Genomic DNA, 19,424 nt, shown 5'->3' with positions numbered 1-19,424 from the left:
CACATGCTTGTACAGTGCTTTATTTCTCCCTTACGAAATAGTGAAACAACAGTGAAAAGTTATAGGTGGCGTTCCAACTGTTCCAAAATTGTTATGTATCGCATTTTAGCTTCTGAAGGTTCCTGGCTGGAAATATTTGAAATGATACATTCTTCTGGAAGGAATCTGATCACATTTCCACGCTCATCATCCATTACAAACATTGTGATAGTATGCCTCGAAAGTAATAGTGATACACTTGCCAACTTTTCTCAGGCAGACTCCGCTTACCTAACTAAGAATTAAAATCAGATGCAAAGTCAGGTACTAGAGAAATAGATTGCCTATAACATTGACTGGTATTTAAAATTAAAAATGGACGCAATCATTTTGTTAACTGAAATAAAAAAATAAGATTTTTGATTTCCGAGAAACAGACGGCGAAAATATTTCTTACACCCAGAGCTTTAATATGAGCCCATATAAATATTATATCGGAAGAGTATTTCAGAAAATTTGAGCACGAATCAATCCGCGAGGCGCATTCTACCTTAAGAATGTGATATAGAGATAGCTACTTCTTGATTCCCTGACAATGAAGACAGATTATCATCTTGTCACTTCCTTCAGATATCTCGTGTTTACACAATTTTCCAAGTCATTCTAGCATGATTCATCTCTAACCCATCAAAGGCAACACATTTATATTCTTTCCCGCCAAAATTGGCTATAATAAAGCCTGAATTAATCTCTTTACTGTGCACGTAGCGTACGTATCTATCACAGCGCATGCGCAGAGCACGTCGCTCACTGATTGAAGTTGTTACGTATCTACGCACTGATATGCTATTGTAGCAGTAGTTCAACGTAGCTTTGGTAATAAGTTTAAGCTTGAAAAGTACCTGCTTTCAATCATTTCCACACCATTTTGTGAAGTTAAAAACGGTGATCCTTTAAAGGACAGTAATTGGGTTGGAAAATAGTACGATTATTTTGGTTTAAGTAAAGACCTACACGTTTCTACCCATAAATTTACACAATTACACAATCTGTCACTGACTTTCTGTAGAATACAGTGCACCATGTGTCACCATTATGGCTATCTTTTTTTTATATATTTCAAAACTTGAAACCATGAGGACAGGTGGTAGTTTTTATTCAAAAAAGACTCGAGCTCGCAATAGATGTACCTGTACTTTTTCCTGGGTTGAGAATCTTGAATAGCCAGTCCACAAAGGCAGACGCTGAGCAAATAAGTATTTTTTTTAAATTAAGCACTTTTTTTTAATTAATATTTTCTTTCCGCAATCACTTTCTCTTTGCATTCGTGAAAGACCATTTTAGAGTCACAAGTTTGCAAGTGAATTGTAGTGGCAAATGTCAAAATGGGAATAGGAGAATGCGTTAACTCGCGGACAAACATTCATACTCTAAAACTTTCACGATGTGGTCTACCACTTTTGGGGGCTCATTTTGAATTCACCGAAGCTATTTTCGAAATCAAAAATTGAATTTTTCCCTATAGGGATAACAGAAGCCTGGCAGCAATTTTGAATGTCAGGCGTCGGTAAATATTTGGTTTGATACTTTTCTGTTTCCTCTATGGCGATTCAATATCAGAAAGCAACATGCACTAATATTATAGAAATAACGGACGACGCGCTGATCATTAACGTTTATTTATGGGCAAGGGCGAGAGGAAAGCCAAAAATTAACGGGCGAGGCTTGACGAGCCTGTTAATTTGGCTTCCCTCGAGCCCGCGCTTATAAATAAACCTTAGGGCCTAATGGCCAGTGCGGAGTCTGTTATTTCAATTATATTATCATTGAACCCCGAAAAACTGTCAAAATTTACGAACATTTCCCGTGCGAACGACAATGAGCCCCAGAAGCTGTCAGTGAGTAGTGTACGTGCTGCAAAAAATTTGCAAATCAAGAGACTTTTTTGAAAAAAAAACCGTCTAAACTTGGCCCACAAATGCTCCATTTTATTTTGTGATTGATTATGATCTTTGTACAAATCACAATTTTCGTTTTAGCCGTAAAGTTAATATGTTTACGATTTTATTCATATTGAGGGGCATGAAAAAAAACATTTCTGTGTATTTGTAGGCAGTCACGTGGTCCAGCTTGACAAATCAAAACGCAATGGACAGGCCATGGTAATATAATAAACGTTAATGGTCAGCACGGAGTCTGTTATTTCCATTATATTATCAACGAACCCCCCAAACCGTCAAAATTTACGAAAATTTCCCGTGTGAATGACAACGGGGCCCTAGAACTGGTCAGTGTGGAGTGTGAGCGCTGCAAAAATTTTGCGAATCTGGATATTTTTTTGAAAAAAGTGTCTAAACCTTGCCCATAAGTACTTCATTTTATTTTGTGATTGAGATCTTTGTACAAATCACAATTTTCGTTTTAGCTTTAGGGGGGCCTAAAGTTACTGTTTACGATATTATTCATATTCACGGGCACGTAAACGAACCATTACTGTGTATTTGTTGGCAGTCACGTGGTTCAGCTCGACCAATTAAAATGCGATGGACAGGGCATGGAAATATTTTATCATGATACAGGGACACACACAAACACACACACTCACACACATAAGCTTAGGCCTCTAGGCCTATGTTGAATTTATATTTCATTTTTTTGTTTTACCTTTGTCGCGGGGGGGGGGATCACCATGTTTTCGAAAGTTGGAATGGGGGGGGGAGCGGTCAGCCACTTTTTGACGTCCGCAAAACTTTCCACCAGCACTAACCAACCCCCAACGCCCCCCACCCCACCCCACCCGTCTCCTCCCGACCCGCCCGCCAAAGAAGCTGACCAGTCCGTTCATGGATGTACAAAATAGCTTGTGGTTTTTCCAAAGTGGTCAATTTCCCGCCCTCAGTAAGTCAAGGTTGTGGTATGCAAATAGATCTCGTAAACAAAGTATATGTTCAGTCACGGTTTGGTTGCAGGAGTTCACTGGACAAGTCGGTGATGTATAGGCTATTAGCTTACAACTGGAGTCTTTCTGAGTGTGAATCTTCAGAATCTTGTCAAAGACGAAGACTATAGTGAAAATAGGATAGGAAACGGCGGTAAAGGTCAAAGAGGCTTCACATTAGCGGGGAACGAACCTAGTTGAAATAATTAAGACATTGCGAAATGAAGCTGGATGTGATCGACTGCATAAATGTCTGTTTCGTTTCCTCTCGCAGGTACCTATATACCTCCCAGCCAGCTGAGGGACTGTGTACGCACCGCGTGTGGGTATTGGATAAAGACATTTTCTGATTACAAGTTTTTTTCGGATAACTCGCAAGTCTATTCTGAGAAAAGTGTCATAAACATTTGAAGAGTTCCTCAGATTCATTTTAAAGCATTTATTTCATATTAGTTACGAGATTAGGTGCTAATCGAAGTATACAGGGAGTCAGTGCATTGCAGAGAAGTGACAAAGTTTTGACTGCGAATCCGAAACACTAATCAGGACAGTTCCAGACCTAATGGCAGTTGAGCTCGCAAAGTTGTCTTCGAATCTGCAGTCACCTCTACATCTCCAATACGAGTGATGGTTCGGTAAAGTACGTACGCTTACTACTTAAATCCATACTTAAATGTTGTGGTTTGAAAACTGCGAAAGGCCAAGTTTGCGAGAACAGCGTGTAGCTTGGTGTACTGCTTGTCCATCTTACCGCTTCTGACTTGGCGCCATGCGATATGTGTTAACCGACGCTGCAGCGCGCTGTCTTTATATACAGCGGGCTTTTGCCTGACAGCGAAAGAGAGTGATAAAGTATTATTTTTAGTACTATGAGTATATACATTTCCAAGTATAGCATTTCTAAAATTCGATATTTCTTGAGGCTAGATCAGTTGTTAGCATTCATGGACTTGAGCCCCGATTGACCCTAGCTACCATTAAACTTTGTCATGCGTACGATCGGCGTACAGCCTCCTGTGGCTGGAGGCCATGTAACACTGGGAACATACATCGTACGCAGAGCCAGAGCTATGTGGGCGGCAGCATGGCCAGAGGCTAGAACAGTGGACGCCCTAGGCCCTGCGTACCGTGCTGTGTGTTTCCGGCGTTATACGGCCTCCCACCACAGCCCTACTACCGGTACCGGTATAACTCTAAGTACAGCCTCCTGTGGCGGGAGGCCGTATCACGCCGAGAACACATCACACAGCACGGTACGCACGGGATGGCGAGTTCGAGCCCCGGCATGACTATGGTGTTGTGTCCTTGAGCAAGGCACGTTATTCCTCATTGCCCCCCACCCTAGCTGCAAAATAGTAGCTCTACGGTGAGGCGGTCGGTGAGTTTTGGTTTTTGCGACCTCGCTCACCAGTAGAGCTACAATGCCGAAGGCCCTGTAGCATACAAAATAAGCGCGCCACACATGGTGCGGCATTTTCATGTTAAATCCCACATATTTACTGCATTTGGTCGTACCGATTTATCACTAACGACTAAACACTATACTACACTAACCTTGTCGTTTATTGGGTTTGGTATAAGCACAGACACGTCGATCGCGTTCCATAAACATTGAGCGTGTTTCAGGGAGCCGCCATTACCGGAAGTTGGTAATGGCGGCTCCAAGAAATGTTTTTGGAACGCGATCGACGTGTTTGAACAAATACCAAGCCCCATACACGACAAGGTTAGTGTAGTATAGCGTTTAATCTTCAGTAGTGATAAATCAGTATGACCAAATGCAGTAAATATATGGGATTTTACATCAAAATGCCATGCCATGTGCAGCTTGCTTATTTTGTATGCTACAGGGCCTTCGGCATTGTAGCTCTACTGGTGAGCGAGGTCGCAAAAACCAAAACTCACCGACCGCCTCACCGTAGAGCTACAATTTTGCAGCTACCCCCCACCCAGGAGTGATGGGTACCTGAGAGGACAGTGGTTGTAATGTGTGCGTTTAGCTCTGCTGCTGTGATGATTAGCTGCTCAGCTGTCGATTGCTTCCCAGGGAGTTGAGTGGTATCAAATTAGGTCCAGTGACAAGGGGGTAATAATGATCGTTTAGGGCCTTGCACACAATTTGTGGACATGTACATGTACGCTATATAGGAACCATTATCATTTTTAGCATACTTTTGCTCCAAGTCCGCTGTGAGCCTGTGCGCCCCATAGACATGTGTATAACGAACCAAGTCAGGTTTAAGCAAATGACCATGCTGACCTATAGCCCTGCGTACGATGCTGTGTGTTCCTGGCATTACACGGCCTCCCACCACAGCCCTACTATTATACAAAACTGGCAACAAGCAGTCCAAGACTGCACACGAAAAACTACTTTTCTGACCACTTTCAGCCGAAAATCAACTCGATTCCAATCTATGCCAACCTGATTAACTCAACCACTCACAGACTGCAAAAATATTTGTTCTTATGACGTCCAAAACTGTTAGTTTGCCAGCAAAGCACAGCAAGGGCCCAGTGACCATCCATATCTCGCATGAACGTATCATATGGCCGGTGACTGGGCCTAATAGCTGGCCACTGGGCCTTTGACCAAGGGTAAGAATTTTTTACCAAGGGTAATTAGAACTCGGCTTCATATCTAAAGCTGTTCCTACAAGTGGGTACTAGTGGGCTACACACCAAGCTGTATGACAAAAGTGATGATTCCAATTTTGAAATTATAAATGATCCCCACTATCAGCGGATTAAGTGATTGAGTCAACACCAAAGCTGTCCCACAGGCATTAAAATAAGGATTAATTAATCCGCTGATACAGACAGCAGATTAGCAAGTTGGCAATGTTTTCAGAGCAATTATAGTGGTGTATATACAAGTTGGAGAGGAGATAAGGACTTGTTGGTAATACATAAAGCAGTCAGACGGTGTGGAGTCGAACTGTTTATTTGAAATACCAAAGTCAAAATTAATAAAATTACTCGTAGTAATAAAGAAAGCAGTCAGACGGTTTGGAGTTGAACTCTTTATTTGAAATATCACAGTCAAAATTAATAAAATCAAATAAGGTAAACCATTGCACAAAAAACTAATGACCCGGGGATACACATTGAAAGACTTATGAGGACTTTCAAAAAGTTCTACGATTGATATGATGGCATTTTGGCCAAATATGACACCTCGGTCACTCAAATGATTAGTGACAGCACTCCCAGCCTTGACTTATTACAGTGATTCATATACTGTAATCATTTCATACAATATTTAGATAATTTTTGGGACCAATCGTGGTGGGTGTAGAATGCTGCAGGGAGACGGGCCACCATTTTGTTTGTTTACACTGGTTAAAGTGCCATGTCAACAGGCATTGTGCGCCTAACATTGCTGTCACACCACAAACTCACTACCTGTTTTGAAGTAAGCTAGAGCTTGTCTAAAAAGTACAAGAACTTCAACAGAAAAACATTGGAAAACATTACAAGACTGTTATTTCTGTATTTAGCAACCTGAAATATATGTTTTCATCAAAGCTGTTCAAATATTTATGTTGTCGACATCACTTTGCAAGCAGAGAGTAGCAGCCATTTTGTTTGTTTATGTTGTTTACCATCAAATAGTAAATCTAGTTTCAGAACGCTCTAAAACCATTGACGTTTATCGTGCATATCTCAACGTTTACTGTGAAATACATTACAGCTGATATTTTACAGTAAACATCACTAGGATGAAGCAATATGGGCATGGGTATATGATACATTGAAATATGATGAAATCTGCGATATTGTATAGTTGGGGAAATTTTTGCCGTTTATGGTGAAAAAAAATGTGTTTCTTAAAAACAGCTTGTGTGATAGCTTTGATATTTGGTAGACTTTTTCTTATGGATGATATTAATGTTATCTGTTCAAATTATGATAAAATTTTCAATATTGTATTTTTGTAGCTATTTTTGCAATTTTGTGGTCAGGCCATCCTGAAATGAGCTATCAAAGATTTCCAACTTCTTTATCAACACATGTGTCATAAATAGTTATTCTCTATGTAATACAGTGGAGCTTTATCAGCTGTTATGTCACTTGTTAACATTTTTCAAAATTCTTTGACCGAGAGTAAAAAATAATTAATTGTCATGTCTTATGTTTATCTTTTCAACTCTTTCAACAGGGTATACAACTTTTTTGAAGAATAAGATATACGACAACAGTTTGAGAATTCTGTATTAAAATTTGTGAGAATTACCCAGGAGTTTATAAAGGTAAGTAAAATGCAGTACTTAACTATATACACAACCTTGAATACTCCATCCCACCCTTTCATTCACTTTGTAGCAATACCTTTTGAATTTGAGCCTGTGATTATTGAATAGCTCCATTCTTCTGGTTGCAACTATAACCACAGGGCCTCATAAGTGTCTATTTAAGTCAATATTACAGCGTTTTTTCTTTCTTTTTCAATGTTACAAATAAACCAGCTGAAGAGCACAACACTTGTGTAGCTGTCTTTTGTGTAGCTTGTATTGGCATGTATAGTGCGTCCTCGTAAATGTGACCTTTAGTTCCGTGACCTCTAGCCATGCCTACTTCCTGTTCTCGCTATGCTTATATATTAGTACAGTAAACACAGCGACATCTGTACGCATGGCCAGCCATATGGCGAGAAGTAGGAATGGCTAGAGGTCATGGAACTGAAGGTGGTATTTACATATGATCACATTCCCCGTTGAGGGCGCACTATACATGCCAATACAAGCTACACAAAAGACAGCTGCACAAGTGTTGTGCTCTTCAGCTGGTTTATTTGTAACATTGAAAAAGAAAGAAAAACGCTGTAATATTGACTTAACGATGCGACTCAGGTTCAAAGGTCAATTTTAGCAATTTTTTTTTTATTTCAAATTTCGAACCACTGACACATGGTCTTTCTTTTGGGGAAAGGTGTTGGGTCACATTGTACCGGGAAATTCCTGAAATATTACTGAAATGGCAAACTATCAGCTACACCGCGTGCCATTATTTCCCTTTTGTCTTAACGGTCGCGGATTACCGACCACGATATCTTTGATAATCACGCAGAGATTATGTACAGGCTTTGCGGTATAGTGCGCATGCGCTAGCTTCAATGTTAGGCTCAGCGTTTCACAGTAAGTGAGGCTACCCACAATGCTCCATGATCTGTACACACGGAGATCACTCACTGAATTGAAGCAAATTTCTTCTGTACACAGAACAACTCGGTCCATATTTCGAAATTCTGGCAACATAGTTCTGATCATCATAATTTTCTGATATCTCACTGTGAATAATGAGAAGATCAACCCCTTTTCCGCGGAGGAGATAGCAATTTTGTAATTTTGTCGACATAGATTTTTGACAGCCATACACAATATTTTCAAGGAAACTAAGGGAATAAATTGCATCTGTGTTGGCAAAAGAAAGGATATTGATTTTTTTTAATGTTCGTAACAAAGGAAATTTGCATGTCTGACAGGTGGTATGATGAGACCATCTTAGTTGCTGATAACTTTATCTTGACAAGTGTGCAATTTTTAGCACCTCCAAACATCAACTTCTCATTAAATTTACACTTGAATTGTAAACATAATCAATAATTTTGGAACATAGTCTTGACAAATAATCCTGAACTTCAATTGTAAGTTAAAAATTGTTAAGAAACCGATAAAATTGAAAAAGCCTTTGGCAAAAAATGTCTGAGTGAACAAATCAAGGGGAATTGTGGGTAGCCTCACTTACTGTGCGTTTTGAACTCCGCATGTATCGGTACGGCAAACACGTCGAGCAGACCAAAGCCGGCGCTCGCGCTCCGTACCGTCGAAAAAGCAAGCGAGGTCCACAAAAGCGGACGTGAAAAAGACGGCAACGTGCGCAAAGGTCGATTTAAATGTAAAACAATCGGACTTTGGCTAATACTCCCTGCAATAACGATCAAGAATGCAGTGAAGAGTCAGATTTGGCCGAGGACGCAGACGATAACGGAGACGTGCTCAGTTCAACAACTATGAAAGTATTTGACACGCTGCTTTTCGAACATATTAGGCTATGCTGATTACATACCCGAGTCCAAAAATTATCCTGAGCGAGGTGAAACTTCTGTTAGTTGCGATAATTTTATCACTCTTGCTGTACATGCTTGGTGTTAGTATCGTGTACTTTTATATTTTTAAACTCGAGTTTTCTATCGTGCAGTCTTTTCTTGTCTGCTGAGAAACCTTGAACAACACCGTACCCGACATCACGCGACATTTATGTCAAGGAGTTTCCGAAGCCAGTGCAGGAGTTCATACACACATAATGTAGATTCACAAGAGCAAGTTCACCGATCTGCTAATTTTTCGAAACGAAATGCAAATATTTTTTTTATTTCATGCCTTTTCTTTCTTTAAATATAACCCAAAAATTAAATTATGTCAAACGTGAATTGCGAGGGTTCACAAATGATTCTTGTGTGCGTGTTGTCTAAACTTATAAATTACCCGCAGACTCCACAACTGCTAGCTGGACCTCAACACTGAACGTAAAACAAACCCAGCTCAACTTCAAGAAGTGCTGAAACTAGCAATTTTTCAAAAATGAGGGCAGTGATCGAAAGTTTGACTAAAAGTAAAAATCTCCGAAATAATTATGTGTGCGCTGGTATTGCGCAAGTCGAGTGACTCCACTGTAGACTAGTCGATACTCTGTCTCTCGGAACACGCTGTCGATGACAGCCTGCACTGTTCTACGCTACGGCGTGATTATTATTAGTTTGACAAAGTCGGTACAAGAACACATATAAATAAAGTTTGAAAAAATAACACGAGTCAATCTCTCCCGTCGTAACGAAGGGCGACAAGTTTGCAGTGCGGTGCAAAAGCTAAGAAATACGACAGACAGTTTTATGTTGTCAAGAGTTACGTGTGTTCGTCTCATCTTGAGGTAGGAAAACTAGCAAGTGACATCCCGTTCACACAGTGTCGGCGCTAACATGAACTTGACAATCACTTTTCACAAAGAACATGCATAAATTGCCGATCGCGAGACAGGAAGTAGACAACTTGAGTCAAGAACAAGTGAATGCCCGACGCGATCGCGCGACGACAGCACATAAGTCTCGATCGGATAGACTTTTGTACGCAAGTTTCGACGTCTTCGTCTTGACTGTGAACTCTGGTAACCAGATTGTAACCGTTGAGACAACAGTATACAGTTAATATGCTAGTTAAACGTTCCAAAAATGGATTAAATCGCTAATTACCCCTCTGTGTTTGTTGTGTAAATACCACCCACTGCTGGCACTAAGCATTTGCCAGTTCAGTGTATAATTCTTTCTGTTTTCACACGATCTGCAATCCTAAACATATTCAAAATTCGCAAAACTGACTCTAAATATTTCAACTTATTCCTGGTGTAAAAATTCGCAGAAAATGGTGCGCGAGTCGGACTTCTTGGTCACAATGTGTGACGCATAGGTCGTTTACACAAATCGTCGATTTTCTCAGTTCCGTTTTGGCAGTGCGTACATTATTCAAATAAGTATAAGTCGGCGGCGCCTGGACAGACTAGCCTGATTTTTCACCTGTGGACAGTGAATGAATATATCTTAAAGACCGTGTCTCAGATTTCCGATAAAGGGCCTGGAAGTGAAGATATCCTGACAAACGTGAACAAAGGCCGATAATTTATGCAAAAAACGTCAAGTTGACACTTTGAAGGTGCATTGTGCGAAAACAAAAGCGAATTTCAAAAATCCGGGACACTGTTTTTTGCCCAGTATACCCAGCCGTCGATTGCCGTAAACAGATCACCAAGGCCGATTGGAGATTTGTACTTACACTTTTTTGAGTAAAAAAACTAAAAAACACGTGTTTTTGAGTAAAACAGCCGTATGCGCACTGTTTTTAAAAAACTAACAAATTTTCTGAACTCTTCGGTGACCGAGCAGATAAAAAAAGTACCACATGTCGGGTGTGTGACCACGTCTTCTTTGTGAAAATGAGGATTGAAAATAAGTGACAATGAACCCGAGTCGCTACCTTAAATAGCCACTTATGAGGCCCTGGGCTATAACTGCACTTTTGGTAAGACAGCATGGTGCAATTTGTCAGAGTGGGATAGCTTCCAAGCTTCCACAAACAGAAATCAGTCATGTTGATCAAATATTGTATTACACAATATGACATTTCATTGCATATGCCCAATTCAAGTTTTTTTCCAAAGCGAGCTGGAAATCAACAATTAGTGATATTGTGATGGAAATTACATCTGAGACTTTTCTCGAGACTTTCATGGCTAACATTCAAATCAATATGTTTTGAAAGACAAAGTTGATGACATTTGATAATTGTTCTGCTAAATGTGTACGTTTTGAGAAATGATTTTAAAATAGTTATTTGTTAATTAATTAATAAGTTTCCAATGTTGGTTCAATATTTCATGGGCAAGCACTTGTCTAAAAATTTATAAATTGTGTGGAATATGACCAGGTCTGAGAAAGCAGTTTAGAGGCAAAGTTATCTAATACTATTGTTGACTACTTTATTACTATACTGATAATAGGCAGTGGTTACATACAGTGAAGCATAGCAGTTGGATGAGAGACTGTGCATAGAGTCCAGTGATGTGATGTGGGGATAGCGTATGCATGATTTCATAGTGACGTCATCACCGATTGTTGGATACAGAATGAGGCTTGGTTGGATTTTCGCACTTCCAAACTTTCGTTAAGGGGGGGGGGGGGGGGTTGAGGACAAACGCACTTAGTTTCATTTACCTTGCACACGTTTTAATTATCCGCGGCCCCTAAAGAATTATCTTCACATACTGCAGACTCATGTTAATGATCAGCATTTCATTTTTCTTTTGCATATTAAATTTCTGTCGGCCTGCTCAATACAACTCCGTCATTCTTACTTTTTGTGGCTGTGAAACAATAATTTTCACATCTTTCTTCCTAAATAGTCTTCAGGTGCTGTAGAAAAATATTTAATCTCCAGTATATTATTCAATGCATATCTGAATACAGCAATTTCCATGATATTATACAATGTTATATCATTTTTCATTTTAGATATTGGAAGATTTCGAACCAGACAGATTTTTGCGTCAATTTGATAAAATGCAGGCCACAGAAGGTAAAGAGATGGTTGGTTCAACTGATTCATTCATCAGTACATTATCTGATCATTACAACTCTCCTGACCTCAGTGACGTGGTCTTACAAGTTGGTGACATATCGTACTACGCACATAAGTTTCTGCTGGCCAATTTGAGTGATGTCATGCGCACTATGCTTACAGAATCTAGATGGGAAGATTCCAAGAAAGATACCGTGAAGTTGGAAGAAACGCCTGAATGTGCTGCAGTGTTTGGGGACTTTCTTAAGTTCATGTATACAGGACAAGTCGAGCTAAGAGTTTCTGATACACTTCCAATACTGGCATTAGCAGATAAATACAATGTTGCTCTGCTTAAATCAGTCTGTGAAGATTATATGGCCAGACAGGTGATACAGTCCAGGAATTTAAAGGGAGCATTGCAGTGGTGGGGACACGCTGCATGCCATAATTTAACGCATCTTGAGCCTGAATGTCGTGAGTTGATTGAAGAAAATTTAAATGAAGTAGTGAAAACCCCTGAATGGCTTAATTTGAGTGTTGATCAAATATGTTCAATCCTTAGATCGTCAAACGTTGTCATCAAGGATGAATACACACTATACCGATGTGTGGTATGTTGGCTGCAAAGTGCGGATCACGAGGCCAATATTTCTGAGTACTTGGATTGTGTCCTTCCAATACTTCGATTCTGTCGAATGATGCCAGAGCAACTTGATGCCATTGAACATTCCTTGCTGTATAGGCAACATCCGAACAAATTCACTCCATATTTTTATGGAGCGTACAAATTCTTAGCGATGGGAAGGAAAGTGGCGGCTGCTGGTAATCCTATGAGCTCGTATCAATCACGTGAATATGGGCACAGCCCATGCCCAGAGCCAGAGATAACCCTCTCCATTGATAACATACAACAGAGGTTCCTTGGTTATCAACACAGTATACCCATGTATCCCAAATCATTTGCCAACGGCATATCTCTGCAACCTCAACCACGAAGGTTGAATGTAGATGTATGTAGGATGAGAAATGGTCATTTATGGGGGCTTTACTTGAGGCTTTTGCCAATGGAACAGGGAACGTATTCACTGCGAGTGAGACTTAGTGATAGCAAGACAGGAAAGATACTTAGCGTTATAAGAAGATACGGACAAGTTGGAGAGAAAATTCCACATATTGCCTATGTTGACGTGGAGGATGACCCATATTCCGATGCCTTGGATGACATGTTTACTATTCCAGCCAGCCAACAAAATCCGCATAATCTGGCACAGTGTCGACAAAACACATGCACAATTCCCATTCTATGTGCCTTCACCGGCATCAAAGTTCATCCTGCAAGTGTTACTTTTACCATCAGGGTTATATTTCTAGATGCAATGTGTAGGTTGTAAATCAGGCCAGTGTGCGTGTTAAGATCAGAGGTATACCGGTAATACAGTGCATTTCACCTAGGTACCGCAACTCAGTGTATGAGACGGACATATTTCACATACAAAACAAACGTATAGCTTGGGTGTCACAATGTATTAAGAGCCACTGAGTGTGGGGCAACCTCTCTGTCAGGACTGAGAGATACAAGTTCAAAACATTTAATCTACAATGTAACTGTTTCTACAATTTTAGTTAAGAGTTGAAGAGCTGATGGTTTTCTCTACAGAAAGTACGGTAAATAAAAAAGCCACACATTTTAAATAAAGTGTCCAAATACGCTGTGTTGTGGTACCTAGGTGAAGCGCACTGTAGAGGTATCATATGCAAGGATACACAGTATTCGAGATTGCATTTTCGCTCGAAACGTTTGCTTTAGCAATGAAACAAATTCATTCCCTTAAAATATGATATATTCTTCCAAAGGGAATTGGATCACACGTCTTGGCCAATTTAAAACTAATGTTTGGACAGAAGTTGCTGTTGACAGTCTGCTGAACGCAGAGTTCAAATTAGATAAGATAACTCAAGAACTCAATGTAGTTGTTTTGACTGTTATTTGTGAAGAGATAGAGAGTACATTTGAAATGTCAAGTGTATCGGGTGTTACAGTGAACCTTCATTCTCTAGTCATTTCTGCTGTTTTTGTTTCTTTGTTGCTGTTGATGTTTTTGAAGTTTGCTTTAGCCATTCATTTGCAGCCTAAAATTGGTCGCAAGAACAAATTTTATATGTCAGATTTTTCCATAGTGGTGTAACTTCAGAGCGTAAATGAGAAAAGGTTAATTATGTAAATCTGTTAGACCCCATTTGAAGAAGAAATGTGAAACAACAAGATTAAACTAAATTATGGCCACAGCTCCTTTAAACAAACACTTTGTGTTGTTTTCTAGCACTTTTTATTAGCTCACATTTGGTATATGTATATATACCGAAGAGAGCTCATATGGTAGGACAGCAGCATCTCTATGTCTGTACGTATGTCCACATTAAAAAACTCCAAACCGCAGCACTTACTAGCTTAGTATTTGGTGTACAGGTGCACCCAGGAGTGGAGATACGAATTTGTTCAAATGAATATATCAGTGTCAAGTATATGCAAATGAAGAAAATAAAAACTGGGAAATCCTGCAAACTTCCAAAATGAGAAAAGAGACAGTAAATCAGTAAAGGGAGGAACATGGAGCAAATCAATCGATTTAAAAACTGTGTATATGCAGGAAAGTCTGGTTGTGGGCGTGAACAAGAGACCCGATCACTTCATTTGATGTTCCCTTTTAGCCTTTTTTGTCATATCTTGAATTGACTAGTGTGTTTTGCCCGTGGTATACCAGACGTTTGAGTGCAAGTTTGTGCATTTTGACAAATACAAAGGCAAGATTAAACGATTTTTTGAATGTGGTAACCCGACTTACCGAAAATAAAAATCAGTTGGTAGAAATGTTTTCATATTTTGAAAATTTACCGCCAAACATATAAGCTGCCATCCTGTGATCTGTAAAATAAATTCATTCACACAAAACGTCAAATTCCAAGTATATTGTGAACAGTTGTGTTTTCAAGTACAAAAGTATTGGCAAATACCAAAACCTTGTCAATGAAGATAAACGAACCAAAAAAGTTGTCAGTTTTTGAAGGGACACTTTCTTTGCCATTCATGTTATGTCATTCCTAGAAATGATAATTATTTTGCAAAACCGAGCAAAATCTACACTAATCTTTCAAGGCCCCTGAAACAAGTCATCGTTGATGACACAGTCCCCACTTGTTAATGGGTACTTTGATTACAAGTCCTCAGAGAGGATAGAGTCCTCTTCATTAATTAGGTCTGTGATAACAATACTTTGATACAGATGGCGCTCAATGGCCAAGAATGAGTTCCATGGTAATGAAAACATAAAACCAATGTAGGCCACCATCCTAAAGGTCATTAAATGAGTCAACTAGGAATTAATCAACAGGATGTTGCAAAACATTTTTCCATACTATCCTAACACTAACAGATAATCACTGGTACCATATTTCATAAAGTTTGATGCAGTATTTACAACACTATGAGATCAAAATCTGTATCAAGTTTCATTAAATTTGACGCTGTGTTTGTGAATATATCACTCTAATTAGGAAAGTTCATTACATATGCAATTGCAGATTAATTAAAATGACACTGATAAATGTCTTTTTCACTGTTAATGCAATGTGAGCTGAACATCTGTACAAAGTTTCATGAAATTTGATGCAGTATTTCTTGACATATCAGCCTAATTACAAAAGTTCAATAATTGACATGATACTGCTACATACGTGAAAGAAATTGACGAGCATATGTATGAAATAGGTCAATGTCCTTGTACCAACTTTGAATGATTCTGGTGGAAATATGTCTGAGTTATGGCTCTGTACATGAGAAAGTCGTAACAAAATCGCCGCCACGCAGCGATATTTAATGTTATTGTTTAAAAAATCAACACGTATATGTATATGACATAAGTCAATGTCCATGTACCAACTTTGAATAAAATTGGTTGAGATATGCCAGAGTTATGGCTCTCGACGTGAAAAAAAACATAACAAAATTGCATCCATGTGGCCATATTGGCCCATATCGTGAAGCAAATCGACATACATATGTATAACATAAGTTGATGTCCTTGTACCAACTTTGAATAAATTAGCTTTATACATGTCTGAGTTATGGTTCCAGACATGAAAAAATTGTGAAAAAATGGCCACACGGTGGCCATATTGGATCGTATCACAAAACAAATCAATGTGCATATGTATGACATAGGTCAATGTCCTTGTACTAAGTTTGAATAAAATCACAGGCGACCCAATAGGTTCTGAGTTTTTCACACTGTTTTCTCTATCATTTTCTCTTCTTTCTTCATGCTCTGAATGATCGGAATAAATAAAATAAATGGTTTATATAACCTAACCTAGCCTCTGTGACTCTTTATTTATTTTACACTCCATTACAAGGACGTATATCTCTCATACACACATGCTGTAATTAATTAGTCAACACAACTAATTATGCTAATCCGTGGACTTATCAGAGGTTGGTCAACATCGGAAAGATAGTGATGTTAATGAAAAAGGGGAAGGTATGAAGATCTTGGGAAACATGTCCCGAGGACGTCCGTAAACCTAGTGGACGCTTATATATTCATGATATGCGCAAACAAACACTGCTCATTATTCAAAAATAAACGGAAGTTAGATTGAAAGGAACGCTGGAAACGCGCATGCTTTTCGTTGCCAAGCGCCAAATTCTAACATAACTAATTATGGTCCTGCTCCATGTAACAAATGCCACCAGAAAGTATCGACCGACCAAGCAGAAAAAGATCACCGGAGTGGCCGTTTCATGAGTTTTTCAACAAAATTATATAGATGTTTGTTTCACGTCGTCGTTTTCTGGGAGTGTATATACCAAGTATAATTTACAAACCGCGTCGTGATTCAAGGCACAATGGTGACACATTAGCAACAGCACGCACTGGAGAATTTTTGCCAGCACTGTGAATTTTTTAAACCAGTCACCTTCATTTCTCTGCACTCGCTATTAACTCCATGTCTACCGGTAACATCGTTATTTTCTGTCTTAAAGTACGTACCAGCAACAGGCCTTTGACGTCAAAGTCGGTTGTTTTCTGGTATACGGTAGCAACCAAGCTCATGACTAGAATGACTCTACGGCGTCAAAGAGTTAATCTCGCCGGTTACTTTTTTCGCCTAATAAAAGAGAGTCGGTCGCTACATGGAGCTAGTTTCTAGCTCCCTACTAGTCTAAGGAATCCATCGATTTTCAATCGCGCCTTATGCTGTTAGTGCACAAAATTCCCGAAAGAAGCGGCGCACGGGCTATAAAACTTCGTTTGTACTGTTAGGCTAGCTTTGGGTCCATAGCTGTGGTGTTTTCGGACGGGATTCACAGCCATGGGAACGTCCATGTTCTGCCCGACAGCACGCTTGTCGCAACTTTGTTTGTCGATATTTCGAAAATTTTCCACCCAAATTAAATATTGCCAACACTCATCGACAACATGGTTATTAGGGGCCTACCACTACCAGAAATCCGCTCAAAAATCACCAAACTATCGCCGTTTTCCAGCTTTTTCCGACATGACTACTCGCAGACCGTTCTTTTTCTGGCGTACAAGCGATTGACGAGGCTCAGTGCAGCCCGTCACTAAAGTCACGTCGGCGGTGACCTCGCAATATCGAAACATAAACTGACATCACCGATGATGTCGGCCACTACGTTAAGAAGCCTGTGAGAATTTTTAGCAGCACCAGTCACCGTCATTTCTATTCACTCGCTATTATCTCCATGTCTGCCGGTAACATATCGTTATGGAGAAGTTTAGTTACACGTAATTACGTTCCATCATCAGCTGATCAGTGATAACCATACGTCGCGTACGTGTAGAACATACGTTCGGAACGGCAAACAACACCTCTACACATACAAAATGTGGTCACAATTACGTGTAGTATTTTTTAGATATTCTTGATTATTTCCGCGAATTTAGACAAGAAACCTTGTAAACTATCATGGAATAAATCTTTGATATCATAATATTTCGTAGAGTTTGCACCAGCGTAAGAAGTACTTGCTATATGATTTCCTTACATGGACGAAATGTTGTTGTCTCATTCCACTTGTTATCTGACGCCGCCCCAAAGAGTTCTCCAAACCATATAAAAAACTGTATCAAAGAAAAATCGGCTGATTTAATTCGAGGATACGAGCTAGAATATTCCTCATATAAAAATTAATGTTTCTTAAAACCATGTTAAAACTTAAACGAATTTCCGATGTTTGTGAGAAAAAATACAGCAAAATTATTATTACGGGCAGACCACCGTCCCTCCACCCACGGACGGTGGGCAGACAAAACCTTAGCAACACCACCCGATTGAGAGAACCACGTACACGAACTTTGACCTTATTCAAAATCAGACTTGTCCCTGGGAAATATGTTTACAAGTTTGCCCACATATAAACAACGTAAAGGTCAAAGGTTTCAACTTCCGACTTCCTGCTTTACGGACGTCCTCATGCCATGAACTGCAGGCAAGGCACTGGCAGGGTTTGCACTGTTCGCGACCATTTAAACGTTTGAAATTAGAGTAGCTGACTCTCCTCGGCCATCGAAATACATTGGCTGCAGTAGATTGTGGATAAATGGTCATGACTGGCCGCAATTTGGTAATTTCTGGACACATTTCAGGAGAGCTTCTTACCTTCCCGTTTTAGTAACCATTCCTATCTTTCGCGATGTTGACCAACCCGTAAAATCCCTGATAAGTCCACGGATTAGCATAATTAGTTGTGTTGACTAATTAATTACAGCATGTGTGTATGAGAGATATACGTCCTTGTAATGGAGTGTAAAATAAATAAAGAGTCACAGAGGCTAGGTTAGGTTATATCATGGATGTTACATCCATGGTTATATAAACCATTTATTTTATTTATTCCGATCATTCAGAGCATGAAGAAAGAAGAGAAAATGATAGAGAAAACAGTGTGAAAAACTCAGAACCTATTGGGTCGCCTGTGATAAAATCGATGAATAAAATCGGTTGAGTTTTTGCGAAGGATATGAAAAAAATGTAACAAAATGGCTGCCATGCAGCCATATTGGATCGTATCACAAAACAAATCAATGTGCATATGTATGACATAGGTCAATGTCATTGTACCAACTTTGAATAAAATCGGTTGAGAAATGCCTGAGTTATGGTTCCAGACATGAAAAAACGTAACAAAATGGCAACACAGTGGTCATATTCGATCGTATCACAAAACAAATCAATGTGCATATGTATGACATATGTACCAACTTTGAATAAAATCGGTTGAGAAATGCCAGAGTTATGGCTCTGTACATGAAAAATCGTTATAAAATGGCCGCCTTGTGGCCATATTGGATCGCATCACAAAACAAATTGACGTG

General features: G+C 39.5%; 1 protein-coding gene across 2 annotated transcripts; it reads left to right on the top strand.

Moving 5' to 3' along the window:
* Window positions 1-3,407: 3,407 nt before the first annotated feature.
* On the top strand, window positions 3,408-16,367 carry LOC139124931 (BTB/POZ domain-containing protein 19-like). Of its 2 annotated transcripts, none has more exons than XM_070691046.1 (3): window positions 3,408-3,552; window positions 7,080-7,170; window positions 11,979-16,367. In XM_070691046.1, exon 3 carries the CDS (start codon window positions 12,027-12,029, stop codon window positions 13,416-13,418), a length of 1,392 nt encoding a protein of 463 aa, XP_070547147.1. In that variant the 5' UTR covers window positions 3,408-3,552; window positions 7,080-7,170; window positions 11,979-12,026; the 3' UTR covers window positions 13,419-16,367. The 2 variants fall into 2 exon arrangements, with proteins under 2 accessions (XP_070547147.1, XP_070547146.1); XM_070691045.1 differs by having other exon boundaries at window positions 3,408-3,557.
* The last annotated feature ends 3,057 nt before the right edge of the window (window positions 16,368-19,424 follow it).

Source organism: Ptychodera flava (genome assembly GCF_041260155.1).
Source record: "Ptychodera flava strain L36383 chromosome 23 unlocalized genomic scaffold, AS_Pfla_20210202 Scaffold_24__1_contigs__length_23054250_pilon, whole genome shotgun sequence".
Classification (NCBI taxonomy): domain Eukaryota; kingdom Metazoa; phylum Hemichordata; class Enteropneusta; family Ptychoderidae; genus Ptychodera; species Ptychodera flava.
The sequence above is the reverse complement of the archived record's forward strand: the minus strand, read 5'-3'. Positions and strand labels throughout refer to the sequence as shown.

Coding starts and splice junctions, on each gene's coding strand:
- LOC139124931 (XM_070691046.1), top strand. CDS start 12,027: ATGCAGGCCACAGAAGGTAAAGAGATGGTTGGTTCAACTGATTCATTC.